Genomic DNA, 21,267 nt, shown 5'->3' with positions numbered 1-21,267 from the left:
AATGGCTGATTTGATGGGGTTGTACACAAATTTCATCTATTTTTTAGATCCGGAATAAAATAGTACATAAATATCACTTAAGTGACCATATCTCGAGACAGGGTTGCCAGATCTTCAATGTTTTGGACTCGTTGGAAAGGTCTTTTGATAACCTAACCAACGATGGGTCGGATGGTGGATCCGGACATAGTTTACATACATTTAAGTGAGATCCGGCTTCAAAAAAGTACATAAATATCACTTAAGTGGTCATAACTCGAGACAGGGTTGCCAGATCTTCAATGTTTTGTACTCATTGGAAAGGCCTTTCAATTACCTTACCAACGATGGGTCGGATGATGGATCCGGACATAGTTTACATACATTTAAGTGAGATCCGGCTTCAAAAAAGTACATAAATATCACTTAAGTGAACATATCTCGAGACAGGGTTGCCAGATCTTCAATGTTTTGGACTCGTTGGAAAGGTCTTTTGATAACCTAACCAACGATGGGTCGGATGGTGGATCCGGACATAGTTTACATACATTTAAGTGAGATCCGGCTTCAAAAAAGTACATAAATATCACTTAAGTGGTCATAACTCGAGACAGGGTTGCCAGATCTTCAATGTTTTGTACTCATTGGAAAGGCCTTTCAATTACCTTACCAACGATGGGTCGGATGGTGGATCCGGACATAGTTTACATACATTTAAGTGAGATCCGGCTTCAAAAAAGTACATAAACATCACTTAAGTGGTCATAACTCGAGACAGGGTTGCCAGATCTTCAATGTTTTGGACTCATTGGAAAGGCCTTTCAATTACCTAACCAACGATGGGTCGAATGATGGATACAGACATAGTTTACATACATTTAAGTGAGATCCGGCTTCAAAAAAGTACATAAATATCACTTAAGTGGTCATAACTCGAGACAGGGTTGCCAGATCTTCAATGTTTTGTACTCATTGGAAAGGCCTTTCAATTACCTTACCAACGATGGGTCGGATGATGGATCCGGACATAGTTTACATACATTTAAGTGAGATCCGGCTTCAAAAAAGTACATAAATATCACTTAAGTGGTCATAACTCGAGACAGGGTTGCCAGATCTTCAATGTTTTGGACTCATTGGAAAGGCCTTTCAATTACCTAACCAACGATGGGTCGGATGATGGATCCGGACATAGTTTACATACATTTAAGTGAGATCCGGCTTCAAAAAAGTACATAAATATCACTTAAGTGGTCATAACTCGAGACAGGGTTGCCAGATCTTCAATGTTTTGAACTCATTGGAAAGGCCTTTCAATTACCTAACCAACGATGGGTCGGATGATGGATCCGGACATAGTTTACATACATTTAAGTGAGATCCGGCTTCAAAAAAGTACATAAATATCACTTGAGTGGTCATATCTCGAGACAGGGTTGCCAGATCTTCAATGTTTTGGACTCATTGGAAAGACTTTTCAATTACCTAACCAACGATGGGTCGGATGATGGATCCGGACATAGTTTACATACATTTAAGTGAGATCCGGCTTCAAAAAAGTACATAAATATCACTTAAGTGGTCATAACTCGAGACAGGGTTGCCAGATCTTCAATGTTTTGTACTCATTGGAAAGGCCTTTCAATTACCTAACCAACGATGGGTCGGATGATGGATCCGGACATAGTTTACATACATTTAAGTGAGATCCGGCTTCAAAAAAGTACATAAATATCACTTAAGTGGTCATAACTCGAGACAGGGTTGCCAGATCTTCAATGTTTTGTACTCATTGGAAAGACTTTTCAATTATCTAACCAACGATGGGTCGGATGATGGATCCAGACATAGTTTACATACATTTAAGTGAGATCCGGCTTCAAAAAAGTACATAAATATCACTTAAGTGGTCATAACTCGAGACAGGGTTGCCAGATCTTCAATGTCTTGGACTCATTGGAAAGGCCTTTCAATTACCTAATCAACGATGGGTCGGATGATGGATCCGGACATCGTTTACATGCATATAATTGAGATCCGGGTATTTGTGAAAACACATTTTTATACATAACTTTTGAACTACTTATCGAAACTTCAAACAATTCAATAGCGATGTATGGGACCCTAAACCAAGTCGAATGCAACTGGTTCGATCAAATTCGGTTCAGCCAGTGCTGAGAAAACTCAGTGAGAATTTTGGTCACATACATACATACACACACACATACACACACACATACACACACACATACACACACACATACACACACACAGACATTTGTTCAGTTTTCGATTCTGAGTAGATATGTATACATGAAGGTGGGTCTAGGAGCTTTTAATAGAAAGTTCATTTTTAGAGCAGGATTATAGCCTTACCTCAGTGAGGAAGGCAAAAATAACACCAACTTGTCAGACGCATTTCAAAAAGGATCTAACTACCTCTAAAGAAAGTTAAGTAAAATCTAATTTCAATAGGTTCGACGAAAGTACGAGCCCATTTCAAATTTCACTGCCGTATTACCCCGTTGATGCCTTGTGACACAGTCTAGAAAAAAGAACTCCCTATTATGCATGTTTTCAAACTATCATAATCGTATTACACTCCCCTTTGCCCCTTATTAGAGTTAACACTCATGCTGTTATTGCTGGCGCCATTGTATAAATACCTGAATTTAATATTTCTAAAGCACACATTCTCCCCGTTCGGAGGACAGAACAGCGTCATCCGTACGGCCGTCGAACAGGTACCGAGCGATCCCAGCATTAGCAGAGAGCAAAACACTAGCTGTGTAGTTCTCCTCTACTCGTGAATAGCTCGTTAATAGGGCATTTACCACTATTTGTCGTGAGGGAGAGGGGTTTACCAGGCACGATTCACCACATATTTCACAAGTCGGGTGGGGGATTTTTGCTCTTCCTCGAGTTGTTCTTCGCCTTTTTTTTCTAAGCAGCACCAATTTACCACTTCTATCGACTCAAATCAACTCTTGGCAGATTGGGACGACCTTCGTAAACACTCACAGTCACACGAAACCCCAAGCACAGATCCTTTTAAGGTAAGGTTCTTCTTCTGCCCTGTTTGTCCAAATTAATCCCATTGATCCGGTTGGTCGGTCGGTCGGTCGGACAACTTTTGATAATGTCCACTTGAGACAGAACCGAGTAAAATATGCGCAAGTTGGCCTTCCTCGAAAAAAAAAGCAACCACTTTACTAAAAGTAATAACACACAAACAAAATTCGGAACCCGCGGAGATTTGTTGTGACTGCGGCTGAGGCTGCCACAAAAGTGCGCCGAACGTACAACAAGCCAGAATTCCCCCACTAATAATCTACAGGCAGCGGCGCACATTTGAATTTATCACACGGCTCCGGTACAGGTATTTACACACCGGTCTAGCCGGTCCGTTTTGCTATCGGGCTTGCGCGCAAATATGGCAGGGCGAGTGCACGTTTGGAACCACCCTAACCGGGGAGGGTTGCACTTGCACTTGGCTAGAGTGAGAATTATCGCACCGGATGGGCGACTGCTTGGGGATAGTATTATACAAGGGATATTGGGGAGATAGTATCCCAATCAGTAAACGCTTCAGTTTAGGAAAGGTACGATAGATTTAGGCTCCCTCAATATGCTTCAATCGACATACATTAATTTTGGTGAATTTCCTGCCAATATATAAAATTGGAAATTTCGGGTATAAATGCTATAAAATCATGTTAGACAACCATGCGCACCCCTGTTTTTGTTACCCCCATAGATAAACGTGGGTACGCTTGGTTGCTATGATAATTTCATAGCATTTATACCCGAAATTAACCATTTTATTCATTGACAGGAAATCCACTAAAATTAAATGTTGTCGATCGGATCATGTTCTGGGAGCCCAAATATATCATGCCTTTTCTAAACTGAAGCGTTTATCCACACAACTTTAAAAATATCGAGTTGTGTAATTCCGAAAAAATAGCTGCGATCTATAAACAATTACATAAGAGCGAGTCTAGGTGCAACACAAGTTAAAAAATAAGATTTAACCAATTCGAATGCTCTACCCTTCATTAAATTGTATTTCTTAAACCATGCATTTTGAATTTTGAAATTTAATGGAATTCTGCTTTAGTTGAATCCTTTTTAAGATTTTTGACGTTTTATATTCAATCAAATCGGGACATTTGATTTTAACTTTTTTTTTCATTTCAGTTCATTTAATTTAATTTATTTAGTTTGTTAGGCATTACTTGTGTGAATTTACTATACCAAGCTGAGATGTGGACTAACTTTTAAACGGCTGATTAACCCTCTACAACCTAACCCCTCCTCTAAACGGGCTTAGATTTGAAAAATCGTCAAAAATCGATTTGTCAACCAATTTTCCATCTTCAAAAAGTATTGGAAAGAAGAACTCTTAAAATTGAAGAAAAATTTAGGGTTGGAAGTTTTACTTGTTTTATGTGACTTTGCCAATGTTTTTTAAAAATGTCATTTTTTTAGGGGTTAACTTTGGCTGTTGTTTTTATTAAGATTTCCTATACTTTAATTAAAAAGAAGTACACAGTCACTTTTGTAGTGTCCCAGACGCCTCTACGCATTTTTTTTACAATTTAAATGATAATGGTGCCATTCTATAGCAAAAAATGTGAAAAACAAGCAAAAAATTGAAAAAGTGGCTGTAAAAACATGAAAAAAGAGATAGGCAAAATGTTATGATAGGAGGTGGTAGAATAGGCCAAATACTACCAAAAACAAACTTAAACTGAACAAGATAAATGCAATTTTGAATACTAAAAATAAAACAAAAAACATAAAACATAAAACAAGAGAAGTAAGGTTTTTCGTAGAACAAAAGTTGCTCAAAATAAACTTCTAAACACGGAAAAAATAAAAAAAAAATGAAAAAAAAATTTGGGCAGTAGCGGGTTAATTCAAAGTTTTGAACAGAGTTGCGGGTGCTTAAAGAATCGAGCAGCATGAGCATGAGCATGAGCATGGTTGACTGCCAATGAGCTGCTACTCCGTTATTGACGGATCAGCTGAAGTTACACAATGAACCAACAGATCTTGACTTTTTTTTGATAAGGTCCTATAAACAAATGTAAACATTGAGTGTATCCCTTTCACACCTTATGTCAAAGTCCATCGGAGTAAGCGGGATACATTCATTGTTTACATTTGTTTATAGGACCTATTCAAAAAAAACTCAAGAGATGAGTAGTGGGAACTAATCATCCTCACTGTATAACCCCTGAAGATCTCTGCTTTAAGTCAATACCGGCGCCCCCCCAAGGAGATGCAGTTCAACAAAGGTAGGAATGTTAGTCCGATAGTTGAAGTTGCAGACTCATCAGACACAGAGTTTGTCGCTCTATACCTGTTGACACCGCATGAGACCGTTGAATCCACAGCATCTCCTTCAAGCATCACGGGAAGTGGGGGAATTGTGTTAGTAGGGGAAGGAAAGGGAAGGTCAGGATTCATCTTGGTAGATGATATGACCAGAAAGTGAAACAATCGTTGCCTTCCGAGCTACGACGCTATGAGAAGGACTTATCAATCGCGTATTTTTTACTTCTTACCGCCGGCGTGCCATCCGAGCATCGATGCTATGGGATGGGCTTTCAGAATGAAATGTAAATATAATACGCGGCGACGCAAATCTCTTTTTCAATGATTTCCCGAAGCTTCCACTACTTCTCGCGGGTTCTCGCGCGCCGATTCACACTCCGCTCGATCCAACGAACACCACACGACTGATGGCCAACTTCTCTGGCTACTCCGCGACCCCTTTTTCAATGATTTCGAGAACTTTCTACCACTTTCCCGCGGGTTCGCGCGCGCCGATTCACACTCCGAATGATCCAACGAACACCACACGACTGATGGCCAACTTCTCTGGCCACACCGCGACCCCTTTTTCAATGATTTCGAGAACTTTCTACCACTTTCCCGCGGGTTCTCGCGCGCCGATTCACACTCCGCTCGATCCAACGAACACCACACGACTGATGGCCAACTTCTCTGGCTACTCCGCGACCCATTTTTCAATGATTTCGAGAACTTTCTACCACTTTTCCGCAGGTTCCCGCGCGCCGATTCACACTCCGCTCGATCCAACGAACACCACACGACTCAGTTGCGGGTGCTTAAAGAATCGAATAAAAAAAGTTTCAAATTATCCTTTGAAATATTAACTCTTATTTGTATGTTTAGAGATTCGAAAATGCAACTTCTGAGCAATACAGAAGTGTGGTCCACAACATTTTCGCAAACAAATTAAAAAATATAAAAATTTAAATTACAAGTCATGGTTTTAACATTTGAATGAAAACAGTGTTATAAAATGCATTCTACACCTACCCAGATGTTTTGCAATCTTTCGTTTTCAAAATATCAAAGTTCTGGCAAAATATTCTTTTTGTCGAAAAAAAAAAAACTTTTTGCAGTACTGTATAACGGAATTTCACAAAAAATAAAATATTGTTGATCGATCTCAAATATGCTAAATATGATTTTAAACGCAGGAAAATGCATTTCAAATTATTTTCAGTTCATTAGACTTCTTTTTGAGCATGAGAGACCACCCATGGTTGTCCTCCTCCGTTGACAGTTTATTATACTCCTTTTCGATTAAAACTCAAAATACTTCAATTTTGAAAAAAAAATTTGCTCCCTGATTTTCGGACCGACTTTGAAAGGGGAAAGCGACATAAACTTCAACGAATTTCGAATTTTAAAAAATCATTGAAGAGTGTTTGACGATTTTAATTGTGTGACCTGCATTTCGTAAAAAAAATGTCTGGAAGCATTTTTGGCCGTATTTTTAAGTAATTAAGTCTATTTTTTTATGTAAAAATAAGTATGTAATAATTTTTGTTATATCCCAGACTATGTTTTCACACACTTTGATGAAACTTAAAAAAAATAAGCCCTATTTTCAAAAACGCAAATACATTATTCTGGTTATGCTTCTACCAAAAAAGAGCAAATTATAATTATCAATGGATTTATTATTTTTAATGCCGATCTGTGGTCCCAGAATTAAAAATTTGTGAAAAGATTAAAAATACTTTATTTGATTTAAAATGCATAAATACGCGTTACACATTGTGATCTGAATTATTAATTGTACTAATCAAAAGTGAAAAATGACTGCATAAATTCTATTATTTTCCTTTTTGTCTAAAAGATTGGCCAAACACTGCATGGTGTTATAAAGAAGATAATTTTTCTCAATTTTTTGAAAGGTCTGCAGCAGGGTTCATAACGATATTTTTTTTATCAAAAGGTTGCGAGAAGATTGTTTATCAACCTAATTCTATCATTTGAACAATCATTGCCCAAAACAATAATATCAAATTGCCATACCTCGTATTCTCCTACGATACAACTGTATATGATCTAATGGTTATTATAGGGTTAAGTTATTATGACTGCTACGTAATCAGCAACTAGGAGTAGTAACGAGACTTGGGAGGGTACCACTTGAGATAAAACTAATACTTGACAACAACGGTGTACTAGAGCGAGCACGATTAATTACGAAATCCATGATAAATAAGAAATTTACGAAAATAATCGTTTATACCGCGGAAAAAAATGTGGAACTCGAACAAACATTCTAATTTCCAAAAAACCATTCCGCAATAGAGCTGGAATCTAAAACCACAACCGCAACAGCAGGAGAAACAGCAGCAGCACAGGAAATATCAATTCATGTGGACGGAATTCGATTTGGTCAGTCCGGTCAGCCTCGTTTGGTGGTGGATTTGTGTGCACAAACGTACGATACGTGCTTAATAATTGCATGGTAATCTGATCTCTCACACTGTCCCGCTCTCTCTACTCATGATTTGTGCGGTAACAATTGTCACTGGACGGTTCATTGAAAGTTGCCAGTTGCGTTTTTATTATGATTACTTGGAAGAGTTATTCATCTTTTTGAACTGTTTTCTTGTTTTGAGTTTTTTCTGAATATTTTGCTGGTTCACTTTTAAAATTAAGATGAACAGTCATGTTCAACAACTCTTCAAAATTGCCACTGCTCAATTGAATTAGACTCAACCACATTCGTCTAGTTCGAATTCCCTCAGTCTCTAATGAAAACGCACTCATCCAGCAGCAGCAGCAGCTGTTGGCCAGATTGTGCAAAGGTGCAATTAATCACCCCCAGGGAGAGAAATTGACACGTGGAGGTCACCGAGGCGACATGGCCATTTCATGTACGATTCGAGCATCTAATTAAAGTCGGTATGGGGAGAATCCAAAAAAGGAAACGATTATGGCTCAACCGGTTTCAGTGGATTTCAAATTAATTAGAAAATTACGAACAGGTCACACGTCGCCGCCGCCGCCGTCGCATGTTTTTATGTCACGTCACATGTCGTTCCCCTCGGGGGAGGCAGGACATAATTGGCACTACTGCAATGCACGATCCGCCGCCGTGTGCGGTGTGGTTTCATTTTTAACTAAATAAATCATTGATTTGATGTGACATAAAGCCTTTTTGGTGCGCGAGAGACCACGCGGTTGTAAATTAATGTTCGATCGCATTAGAACGTAACATGTTGAAATGTGGTAATGTGGAGAACGTTACGGAATTGTTGACACTCATTAATTAATTGGCACACCGGTATTCCATTTGGAAGGTAAATATAAATTCTACAGAAGATTTAAATTACTACACCCAAACCAACGATCGCTGCAAAGCGATGTAATCTGAAGTCTCAAGACATTGAATTGCAGTACTACTGCAGTCAAATGATGAGATCATCTCTATAGTTTTTGCCTTCCTCACCTTACTGAGGAAAGGTTATAAAATCACTCGAAAAATGAACTTCTCAATTAGACCTCCTAGACCCACCTTCACGTATACCTATCGACTCAGAATCAAATTCTGAGCAAATGTCTGTGTGTGTGGTGGGATGTTGATCAAAAAATTGTCACTCGATTATCTCAAGACTGGCTAAACCGATTTTGTCCGTTTTGGCCTCATTCGATCCGTCCTGGGGTCCCATAAGTCGCTATTAAAAATTATGGAGTTTAGTTAAGTACTTTAAAAGATATGCTAAAAAAACGATTTTAACAAAAGTTCGGAAGATAGTAAAAAGGGTGGTTTTTATAAGAAAACCCGCCATGCTATACATTTTCAGAAAGGTATTTAAAAGACCTTTCCAACGCGTCCAAGACATTGAAGATCTGACATCCCTATCAAAAGTTATAAGCACTTAAGTGTTATTTACGCACCTTTTGGAGGCCGGTTCACAGATATTTTGATGAAAACGTAGTCCGAATCTATCATGCGACCTATCGTTGCATAGGTAATCAAAAGACCTTTCCAACGCGTCCAAAACATTGAAGATCTGACAACCCTATCAAAATGTATAAACACCTAAGTGTTATTTATGCACATTTTGGAGGCCGGATCTCATGATCATCTCATCTTATCTCATGATATTCATGCGACCTATCTTTAGATAGGTAATTAAAAGACCTTTTCAACGAGCACAAATTGGATTGAAGATCTGACTACCCTATCATAAGTTGTAACCACATAAGTGCCCTGCAATATGAAGATCTGACTACCCAATCTAGTGGTAAGAATAATGAGTCAAAATTGATAAAACTCTGAAAAACACCGCCATTTTGTGTCTATTTTGGATAGCACCCTTTAAATGTGAGGAAGGCACCAACCACCTAAGGGTGGATTAAGTAACGTTTTTTTTGTGTTTTTGAATACCCCTGACTCAAATGACCCAAAAAGCCAAAAAACTTTGTTTATTGGACCCTTTTTTTAAACTCTAGACCTCAAAAAGTTTATTTTTTAGACTATTATAGTCATGAATTAAAATTAGTTGAAACAGAATAACTGCAATCTTGGTGAAACCGGGTCACATCGAATGTCAGAGCGTTATCTTCTGATATCAATTCGAAGAGCTTAAAAAAAAGTAAGAGGATTTGGCTGGTCAAGTTAGGATCTTGCCTTGATATTTCACTAATAACTTAGTTCTTTTTTGAAAAATTGCCTCCAAATTATGTAATTGTACCTTCCACAATTTTGGAACATTAAACTGAATCTATTGGCCTAAACTAAAATCCAAATTTGTAATGACTTATTTGGTATGATCTGTTTGGTAAAACGCATGGTAATAAATCTTTCAGCAAATTAGCAACTGCATAATAATTCAGTTGTTTTCACAGCTAATCAAAACTGTCATAGACCAAATTACTCGTAACCCTTTAAATTTGTCAATCACAAATAAACAACTTCTTCTTCAGCATCCCTCTACCGTAAAGACCCCGCCAGGCGGTAGCTTTTTATAGCCCTTTACCACATTAGCACCACCAGAGAGTTGAGTAGAGAGGTAAAGTTTACGCTTCAGAACAACAGAAATAACATGCTAAACAAACAACAACTTGCCCAGTTAACCAGCAGATATATGCCTATAAAGCGTTTTATTGGCTTGTACAACAAACCGTGAGAATTGTCCCTTTGAAACAACGGTGAAACGTCGGGGAAAAACTCCCTCCTGTAGTTGTAAGTGTATGTGTGTGTGTGTGATAACCCATGGGACCGCACGGGAGAGATCAAGAGGGACCGACCGACCTGTGTCCTGGTCCACATTTGATTGGCTCTTTTCGAGTCGTTCACCGTCCAGAGCGGCTCATAGGGAGCGTGTTGTTACGGTGTGTAGTGCTGGTTAACAGGCAATTTGTAGCAACTAATGGCGGCACACTACATTACATGGTGTCTCAAGAAAAGGAGTTAAGTGTTGCCTTGAAGTGATGTGGCTTTGGATGGGGTGGGATTTACGAGGGCACCATAATTGACCTTTCACAAGGAGCTGATGATGCATTCGATACGTGAGATAAATGAATCAATTATCACCTCTTTCATCGAACGCTCGCAACGAGAAGCGGGTGAAAGTCTTTCGCAGAACATTCAGATAGCAATCTACGAAAAGAGTCAGCACGAAGGCTGCTTGAGCATACATTATTTAGCGCGAAAAGTTGTCGCCTATGGAAAACCGGAACAATGGCGCCCATTGTCCCAGGGGCAATCCCAACTGTGCGCCATTGTTGGCTTTTTGCACTGAAAGAAAAAAAAAGGTAGACCCCGTTGTCATGTTTGTGTATTTTCGCGTGTACACAAACACATTCAGCGTGCATGCATAAATGTTACACGGTGAATCAACAATAAAAGAAGGGCTAAACCACTCATGAAATAGATCCATTCATCTTAATCAAAACAGTTTGCCATCATTATGAACAAACAGAACTGGTGTGTTACGATAGCGCCGCTCTGTACTCTGACTATAGAGCATCGTCGCTGTCGTCGCGCGCTGGGTGTTGTTTGGGTTATACACACTTTGTTGATGTTCCTTTGATAAGCTGGGTTGGGTATGATTCGTAAACGAGCGGCAGGGCAGGGCGATCTGCTAGAACAGTCAACCAACACAATAGTAGCGGGTGTACCGTATCATATCTTGTGTTGTGTAGTACAAACTCACACATAAAGGATTTCCAGGAATCTGAACAGCCTGAAATCGGGGGTGAATCATAACACAAAAAAAAAGCTTGAGAAAAACTGTAAGCACATCTGATATTAACCGCAGCTGAGATTCGTCCATCATCTCATCGAACGATGTCACTTGTAAAGGTTTTGTAACTCAATAGGCGATGGTGATAACGTTGATTCTTGTAAGCCAAAAAGAATGCAGCCGTTTGATTTTTTTTTTCAATAAGTCGTTCCAAAACGTGCTAATCTTTGTTTATCATGAAGCCGTGAGGTGTGAGAATATGGTTCTGATATTAGGACTGTTTAGTACATGGAGAAACTTAGCTAGAGCAAATTTCCCATGCTCATATTTTCATTTTTATTTTAGATGTTTTATTTTACTTTGTTCAGGAAGTCATCGTGTAAATTTAGTTATGCATAATTATCTTTTTTCAATCAGATATTTTTTCTTCAATTTTCAATCACTTGCTTTTGCCGCATTTCCGTGCCGGGATCGGTGGTGTAGTGGTTAGCGTGGTAGCCTCTCACCCCAGTAAGGCCTGGGTTCAATCCCATTTTGGCATTTTTCGAGACGAGATTGGCCTGATCACGCCTTCTATCGAATGGGGAAGTACAACGTCGGTCCATTTGCGTAAAAGAGGGTTTGGGTGATTCACCACACATAACCTTCGGACGCCTAGAAATGAGCAGAAACTTGCAACAAAGACCACAAAAGACCCGGGGGTCGTTAAAGTAGATTGCTTTGCTTTTTTTTGCCTCATTTCCGTTTATTAAAAATTTCAAGCCTGATTTTTAAAATTGGAAACAAAAATTACCATAAAGTGCTTCATACATTGCTACAGCTTGTGATTCTGTTTAAAACATGGCAAGATATAAATAAATTTTAAAAATCTAATGTCCAATCTGTGGTCCAACAATCAAAAATTAAAAAAAGCTTTAAAGTGCACTATTGAAAAAACAAAAATGAACAAATGTATTCTTTATAGATATCAAACGAATTTACAACATTTTCCAATGAAATTTTTTTCAGCATTATTTTTTGTATCAACTTCAAATATATTTTGCTTTGGCCTTTTAATTTTTTGGGGGAAAAATATTTTTTTTAAGTTTCAAGAAAAACTAGTTTTTTTCAAAAAAATCATTTGTTCATGTAAAATTTAGTTTGCAATCAAAAAGTACCTTTGTAAAGTTTTAATTAAGCGCTTAATTTTCAAATTTTTATCATTTTGAGTTTTTTTTCGAAAAAATGTAATTTTTCAAATTAATAAAAATAATGTCTATCGGTTAAAAGTGCTACAATCAGGCCTCACCTTTTAATCAACGATATCTTTGAAATTATTTATTTGATTTTCAATTTAAAAAAGGAAACCTTTGTGAATGTTTCTTATATCTTAAAAAAACAATTTTTTTTCAGATATACAAAATTGCCACTTAAATTTTAAAAAGGTGAAATAATGAGTTTTAAGTGCTTAGGAAATTTTGAAATTCAGAAAATATTTTTAAAGATGACAAAATTTCACAAAGGTAGGCAATTGTCCACGATCCATACAAAAAAGTTATTTTTTGTATGGACAATTGTCCACGAAGGGGGGGGGGGGGGGTTCTTAAATAAGCGTCCACGTGGTTTATGGATGGTCCCACACCTCAGTTACTAAAAGAAAATTGTAAAGAATTTTTATATTTTAAAATATTTGTTCAGAGATGTTGGAGGAGGGAATTTTTTTAAATTGGAAAAAGATTTTTTCCGGAAAAGATAACCCAAGATGACTATAACTTGAAAACAGTGCACTCAATTAAAATTTCACAACTTCAATTTTACATCAAAAATTACCTTTGAAAAAATAACGTGTGTTTTTTTCGAAACATAAGACAATAACTTGTAGGAAATAAAAACTGTAGTTTAAAAGTATGTAGTAGTCCACTAAAACATATAAAAGATTAGAAAAATTTAAGGGGATAAAGTTCGCATTCGCATTCGCATGGAGATGGTGATCTTAGCGGGTTGCAGACTGGATTTCGTCATGTACATGTGATGATTGTCTAGCCCAGGTTGCTTAGAAATTGATTAAAAGGAATTAAAACCAATTCTGCCAGAACAGGACAGGCAGCACCATGAAAGCCATCCATTGCCGGCAGAAAAATTTAAGGGGATGAAGTTTGTCAAAATCGAGGTTAAGTGATTAAAAGGCCATTGCAAAATTTATTTAAATTTTTTGAGATTTTATTTTTCCATTTTGCTGAAACTTTGTCAGTATTTTAAATAAAAGCTTGGCCCAGATAATATTTATATCGAGTCCGAAAAATAATTCTTAGCACATTCAAAATTGGCGAAGATTAATTTTTAAAATTAAAAGTTGACCTTTATTGATGTTGTCCAGGGATTTTTAGGTGATGCTGTTCTTGCCAACTATTTCCAAGAAGGATTTTTTTGTGAAAAATGCAATGCCTTACACCAGGCCTGCTCAACTTTTTTGGCACATTTTTTAAATTTTTATTTTAATCGTCAAAATAACATATTTTTTCACTTCAAACTTACATACAACGACCTGCAAGAATTAACATAGTTTGAGTTTGTTAATTGTCTTTGCTTATTCGTCAGTCAAATTATCGAGTTTTTCCCGACATTTTCCAGATTTACCATGGCCTTTATGGGTACAGTCACATTTTCGGCTAACATTAGACAAATAAATAGCCAATTTTCCCAGATGATTGAATCCAAATTACTGTGTACTCACCCACTGAAACCTTTCCGTTTGTTGACTGGTGATGTATGCTGATTCGGCAGAATGCAATCATTCTCTTGGGGAACTTCTGAAAAAAGAATAAAAATAAAATAGTTCATTAAAATTGGATTCCACTACTCGAAAATGGACACTTAAATTTCGTGTTCTTTCGCCCAAACAGCACGACAATCATCCCACAACAACTTTAAATAAAAACCCAATGGACCGTGTGTCTTTCGGCCTTCAATCGGTCTGTTTGATTTATAGTTGCCATAAAACCAGCCGACGATGACCGTTTGATGCCATTTTCAGTGCAAATCTGGCCACACATTTACCCCCACACAAGGGCAATAGGACCAGTTTCTTTGGATTCTTCCCCGCCTCGGGGATACCACCATTATGCTGCTCACATCAAATGCAATTTATCAATCCTATTTAATTCTCATTGAATTGTCCGGCGTTGGAGCAGTTCCGAAACTAGAACGCTCCCGCTTCTATTATACCAGCAGGGAAGGATTGGGGCAAACTGGGCAGCAAATTCAAACGCCAACAAAGCCAAAGATGACCTTCAGCCTCGTTTTGCCCCACATCGTCCCATATATGGGATACTTGAGCTCTCCCCTCTCGGGTGGATTCATTCCGTTGCAAGTTGTCCCTCGCGGTGTCAGTCAGCAGCTTCAATGCCAGAATCGGAGCTCGTTTTGCAATTTATGTGTCGTACACACAAACACACAGACTCGGTAAAGGAAAAAATAGGCTGACCAGAGTCGATGACCAGCCCACATCCTTAGCCCACTCTCCGGCACGTCATTATTTGGAGCTGAGAAAATTTGAATAAAGTGTCACGAAATTACACTCCTCAATCGATCGGCAAGCGCTACTGGAGGCAGTAAAAATGTAAATTTCTTGCAGCCAAGTGCAATTCTATTTTATTTTACCATAATTGTGTCCTACGTCTAGTGGGGCCTTCATCAATCTACAACTTTGTTGCCGCAGCTATAGCAAGCCAATCGAAACGAACAAAAAATTCAATTAAAATGCCTATTGCGGGATCCAACAAGAGGAGTTACAGAGAGAGAGAATGCCGACAGTTGCACATAAGCTAGAATGCACTTCTAGGTCAATAGTTTCAAACCTTACCTAACTTTACCGCAGTCCTACACACGGCAATAAATCCAGAATTGAGTTTTGCAAATTCAGTCGCGCAAAGCCAGTTAACACCCTTGGACGTTGAAATGTGAACACCTTCGGAAAGGTGCCAATCAAAGGCGAATGTTACGAATGAGTGAGCAATGATCATTGACCAAACGGCAGAGCGACGAACTGAACTCGGATCTCAGGATTTGAACATACGACCTTTGAATTGTTTTTCAGCAGGTATCGTAATCTCAATTTGGGAATGAAATCTTCTTTATTCTAATCACAATCACTATGTTTCAGTGCTATTTATTCCTTTTTACCAGAGTAAAATTAGAAAGATTTTAATCAAAATTTCTACTCAAAATATAAAATATTTATATTTTGAATCAAAATTTTCCCAGGTGCCCATGTCTTTTTCCTATGTACATAGGAAACCCATGGCGCATTGGTGGTTTTGAAAAAGTAATTTTGAAATGTGAATAACTTAAAAATAAATGTGGAGTTTGATCTCGTTCTTGAAAGAAAATATCTCGGAGGTAAACTGCCCATGATCGCATAAATGTCCCATAAGCATTTTCATCGATTTCGAGTTATTGATGCAGTTTGGTTCAAAATTGTGTGCTCTTTCGAAAGAGCCTAAAACATCCAGTACTTTGTTCTAGAAATCAGGAGGAAATCCAGTTTTTTCGCGAAATCTTAACACGTAGCCTTATGTATGGAACAAACTTCAAATGCGTTTTTCTCAGCTTGCTGATTTTGCATATGGGACATTTATGCGAACATGGGCAGTAAAGCTTGTTTAACTCATTTTATACTAATTTAAAAATGAGCATTTTTTTTATCTCATAACCCATAATCTTTTTATACAATCGACCAAAATTTGTTTTTCGAGAATAAAAATCTGGAGTTTTTTTTTAAAAAGGTCCAATAAATCAAATTTTCAGTTTTTTCCTTTTTGGGTGTTTTTTAATACCCCTGACTCAAGGCGGTTTAAAAAAACACTCAATATGCAAAAACTTGAAATTTGGTTTTGGACCTTTTCAAAAAAAAAACTCCAGAAATGTTCTTTTTGACAAGTCTTGAAGTGCCCAAAAATGTACAAAAAGATCTAGTGGTGATAAAAGAAGAAACAAGTTATAACTAAAATATTTCAGGAATCAACATAATAATAAAATTAATTCCTGAAATATTTCAAATAAAATTTGACCTTGACCCTTTACATTTATGCCGATTTACATGTATGTACCCCTTAAGAGGACTAAAGAAGGCATCTTTTGCGATAGAGTTCAGGATGGTGCAACATCTGGTACAAGAGAAATACTTTTTTGAAAAATGTGATTCTTGAAAAAAGTCGAAAATTTTGTTTGAGATGCAAAACCAAATTTGCAAGAAAGGTATTTTTTAAATCTTCTGTTTTTTGCAATTTAAAAATACTTCATGAAGGAAAAGCAACCTTGCGAAAAAAAAGATTCGAAAAGCTGAGAAAACTAAAATTAAATGGGTACCGGATTTGTACTGATTTTGACGTTGCTGATTGAGTTTTTCTTAGTCATCTAACTAGGGGAAATATACCCTTTCTCAGCCTGTTTCTATTATCGGCTTATTAAAACTTTGATCATGAATTAAAGCTTTCATAAAGTGTTTTTGACTAATTCAAAATAATGAACCTGTATCTAGTATGTGCAGGGTTTTTGAACGTTGTTACCCCTTTTTCGATTTCCATTTGTCCCGTCCCCGTCTGAAGCACGATATTTTTAATTTTCTCAGGGAAGCATATGTGTTTTGACAAAGGTTTAGACCGGTTTATTTTTAATTAGTTTTATTTATTTATTTATTTTTTTATATTGTGCTAGTTTAGTTTGTTAGCTTGAGTTTGATTGTAAATATCCTCTATGTCATTTGGATTGTAAAATCTGTTGATAATAAAAAAGTAAGACGTTTTGTGCCTATTTGAGAAGGGCCCATCGGTAGGCGTTCCACTCAAACGGGCTTTTCCCTCATATAAAACATAAAACATAAAAAAAAATAGCTCAAATAAAAATGAGCAAGCAACATTCAATTGTTTGTTATATCTTAAAATGTTGTTTGAATAGAGGCAAACTGCAAAAGTGAGAAATGGCGCAGGGAATAGATTGAAAAGCTTTTTGTGACGAAAATGGGTATTTTCCCACTAGCCCTCATTTATCAACTTCAATGATTAAAAAAATTAAAAATGGAGTGAAATTTTCTATACGTTTTTATAACAATGAAAAATAATGCCCGAATGTACAAAATATTTATTTAAGGTCCTTTTCAAAAGTCCAAAAGCGATGACCCATACTTAGTCTGTCAAACGTCCCTGTTTCGATTCCCGTATACAACACGTTTTTGTTTTGACGGATGAAGTTTGCTTTGGAAATGAACTCGAAGGCGTAATGGAGCACCCGCTGTCGAGCAGTTTTTGACAGTTCGCTCCATAAGAAATACATTGTAGAAAAAAGCAAAAACTGCTCGACGGCGGGTGCTCCATTCTCTCGGCCATCTCGAGCACTGTTCTCTGTGCCCGTAAATGGTACCACGATTGCTCTCTCGGACGATTGCTGCTCAGTTTTGACATAGGCTCTTTGGTCCAGACACCGTCGAAGCGGCATTTTAAAGTTTCATACGACTTTTTCAAATGTTTGGCTAGATTTTTGAAACCGGGAATGATTTTTTCTTGAAGGTCCAACTAATCACCTTTCATTTGAGTCCAAGCGAGCAAAAATCTGATTTTTGAAACATGAATACTATATAGCGAAATGAACAACAATTTGTAACCATCGTGCTGCTTGGCTGTCTAATGGATAAACAAATGAGTAGGAATGTGAAGCTTGAACTTTGCATCCAGCATAAGCTAAACAACCTTCAAGTCTTGATTTGGTATGAGACAAAGTGATACACAAGCAGACAGGACATCACTTGAACCGTTTCCTGAACACACCATATGTTTATAACTTTGAATTTTTTAGAGATTTCATAACACATTTTCATACAAATTACTAGTTCTACCCAATTTTGAGGATGAAATTAAAACAATTTAGAAACGCCAATTCACAAATTTGCAAATATAAGAAATCAACAAATATTGTTAGATTTTGTTTTGGAAACATTTTAAGAAAAGTAAATCCAAAAATGTTATAAATGGTTCGTTTATCACTAATTTCAACATTATCGAATAAATCAAATCAAACTTGCAAGACTCACACTCAAAGAAACTTACACCAGACTTCCTCTAACATTGTTCAATTACAGCAGACTTTCCAACAGCATAGTTTAGCACTACACAGTTTATTGTTTAACCGCACAACTATTCACATGTGAACTTCAAAACAACGTTTAATCAGGCACAGGCACTCCAAGTATAATAACAATTATTGTAACTTTTGAACACTTTCCACTCCAAATTCGGCCGTGCTGCGCATTTTCAATGTCCGCCAAATTGTATCGAAATATTATTATTTTTTCTTAGTTCACGCGACCGAGACGCGACGAGACTTGGCCATACCTCACCCGGAGAGCTGATTCTGCATACTACTCGTCGTGGTCGTCGCGACATAAGCGCGCGGTTTATGGCGGCTGGGCCAGTTAGACTGAACCAGTAAGTGTGGTGCGATACAGTGCCGGGATTAGGGTTTTTGGACATCGTCAAGAAGTCTTTAGGAGGATTATCCAACGATGCATAAGAAAATAAAATATCCGGCATCTAAATGTTGATGAATTACCGATGAATCCGATATTTCATTACAGGAGTAGCAGATCTTTGAAGTTAATGTATAACTCATCAATATCTAATCAATCAATGAAGAAAATTACGGGTCAAAATACCAATCCTAAACAAATTTTCGGCATTTTTTTTATCTTTCCATCAACAATGTTTGAAAAAAACATCAATAGTAAAATTTCATAGTACAATCATAGCTTCCAGCCAGCACTGTTGCAAGCTAGCATACCTTTCAAAGTTCTGAAGAAGCGGCAACAAGCGAGGACCTTGAAACACTTTTGTTTACACCGTGTCTCATCTCATCTTACCGATATTCTGCGCCATAACGCCATCGAATTTTTAAGATGAAATCGCAACTTATTTTTGGAATTTATGAGCTTCTTCCCACCTCTTTAGCGCGCCGTGGCGTGTCATCCTGTACGCTATATGTTGTCTACCTCTATGTCGGTATGCACGTCCGTTAGGGTGGTCAAGTTTTTTTTGTTTTATTTACAACAAATTGAAATTAATCAATACCAGAATTGGGTACTACAGCCCTATGTCAATTTTTATGTTCAACGGTAAAAAACACGATTAAAAACCATTTCTGATCACTTTTTTTCATTTTAATGCAAAAAAAAATTGACAAGACAACATTTTTCGATGGATCAACTATGGTCCCCTTGGAACGAGCTGTCAAGTAGGAGCTTTTCTGTCAAGAAGGACCGCGAGGTTAATTTTTCAAAATTGATTTAAAAATCCATTTTAAACTCTTTGTGGTCGTTCAAATGCTAAGCTTTATCGCTGTAAACAATAATATCAGTAATCTAAGCTTCATTTTAGGACCCAATTCAATATCTGACTCCTAAATTACTATTTTTTTCGAATTACGCCCGGTCACCCTAACATCCGGCTACACTTTGGCCAGCGGCAGACACTTGAGTTGATCTAAATAGTGCGCGATTGGAACACACGTTACACTGTGCGGACTGTGCCTAATTAGCCAAGGGCAGAGAGGTGAGAAATGCGCGTTTTAAGAGATGAAATTCTGCGAAAGATGATTTACGGAATTTAATTACCCCAACAAGACACCGATTTCGGATCCCGTAAGAAACCACGCAACCGTCACTGCACGCTCCGAAATTCCCCGTTCTGACAGCCGTATTTGCGCCAACAAAAGTTTCTGCCTCGCCCCCCAAAAGGAGAATTTTCTTCTTGACACATGACAGCGCGTACAAAGCCAAACATGGCCATGTGCTGGTCGTGACTAGCCACAAAGACCCTTGCAGAGGAGTGGGACAACACCTCCTCTCATTTGGCCTGGATGCCCGAGTGTGAGTTTCGCACTCTCCAAATTGATATTTGTAAAATGAATTTAATCTACACTCCATCACAAATACAAACTCACGTCACATCACCACACAGCACTTGCTCGCCTAATGAGTTGCTCATTTGAATATCTATGTTAAGTATTGTGCTGTTTTTGAGTTTCATATCGCGGAGAGCCAGCAGTTGATATTTGTAATCAAAGCTTTCAATCATCTATATAGAATCGACAAACTGAAAATCGTCAGCAGCGAATTAATAACCAAATATTTGGCTCATTTTATTTCCGTTTTAGTCATACCGAGGTCAGAAAAATTTGGATTTTGATAAAATTTAAATACTACAAAGATTATAAATACCTTCTAAAATTATTTTTAAATTACGCCTTTCAATAAGATAAGACAGTGTCTCATTAGTAAAAAAATAATTCCGACCTTCTGTGACCGGTTCCAGATGAAATAAAAGTTTTGCAATACCGTTGCGCAAACACTTCTTTTTCTGATCTTCATAAACAACAGAAACACCTGCATTTTAAAAAAAGTTAATTGTGATCATTAAAAAAATGTAACCGAAACCCATTTAAATCCATTTTCCTGAGTTTATAATCATATTTAGCATGATGGGGTCCAATTAAGAAATTTGAATATTTGTGAAATTCAAATATACAGTACTTAATTTTTAAGTAGTACTGATTTTTTAGAGAAAAACTAATTTCTTCAAAACAAAGATATTTCGAAAACTATTTTTAAAAAACATCAATGGAATGTTGAATTCACGGCTTGCATATTATTTTTTGATATATTTTTGTTTTTTAGTCAGAGTCGAGGGACATGAACTTCAAAAAATATTTGTAACGACCTACGGTACTA

At 37.3% G+C, this 21,267-nt stretch overlaps 1 protein-coding gene across 4 annotated transcripts in view; it reads right to left on the bottom strand.

The window, feature by feature from the left end:
* LOC120429711 (triple functional domain protein-like) overlaps positions 1-21,267 on the bottom strand; it is a 226,984-nt gene that overhangs the window by 26,223 nt on the left and 179,494 nt on the right. For 3 of the 4 annotated variants that reach the window (XM_052709377.1, XM_052709378.1, XM_052709379.1), the window contains exon 8: positions 14,227-14,302. In XM_052709377.1, the coding sequence (XP_052565337.1) occupies positions 14,227-14,302 (76 nt within the window). The remainder of the gene's footprint in view (positions 1-14,226; positions 14,303-21,267) is intronic. The other variant, XM_052709380.1, reaches the window with a different exon arrangement.

The sequence above is a fragment of the Culex pipiens genome, chromosome 3, assembly GCF_016801865.2.
Source record: "Culex pipiens pallens isolate TS chromosome 3, TS_CPP_V2, whole genome shotgun sequence".
In the NCBI taxonomy this organism is placed as follows: Eukaryota; Metazoa; Arthropoda; class Insecta; order Diptera; family Culicidae; genus Culex; species Culex pipiens.
This window is presented reverse-complemented; position numbering and strand designations above follow the sequence as displayed.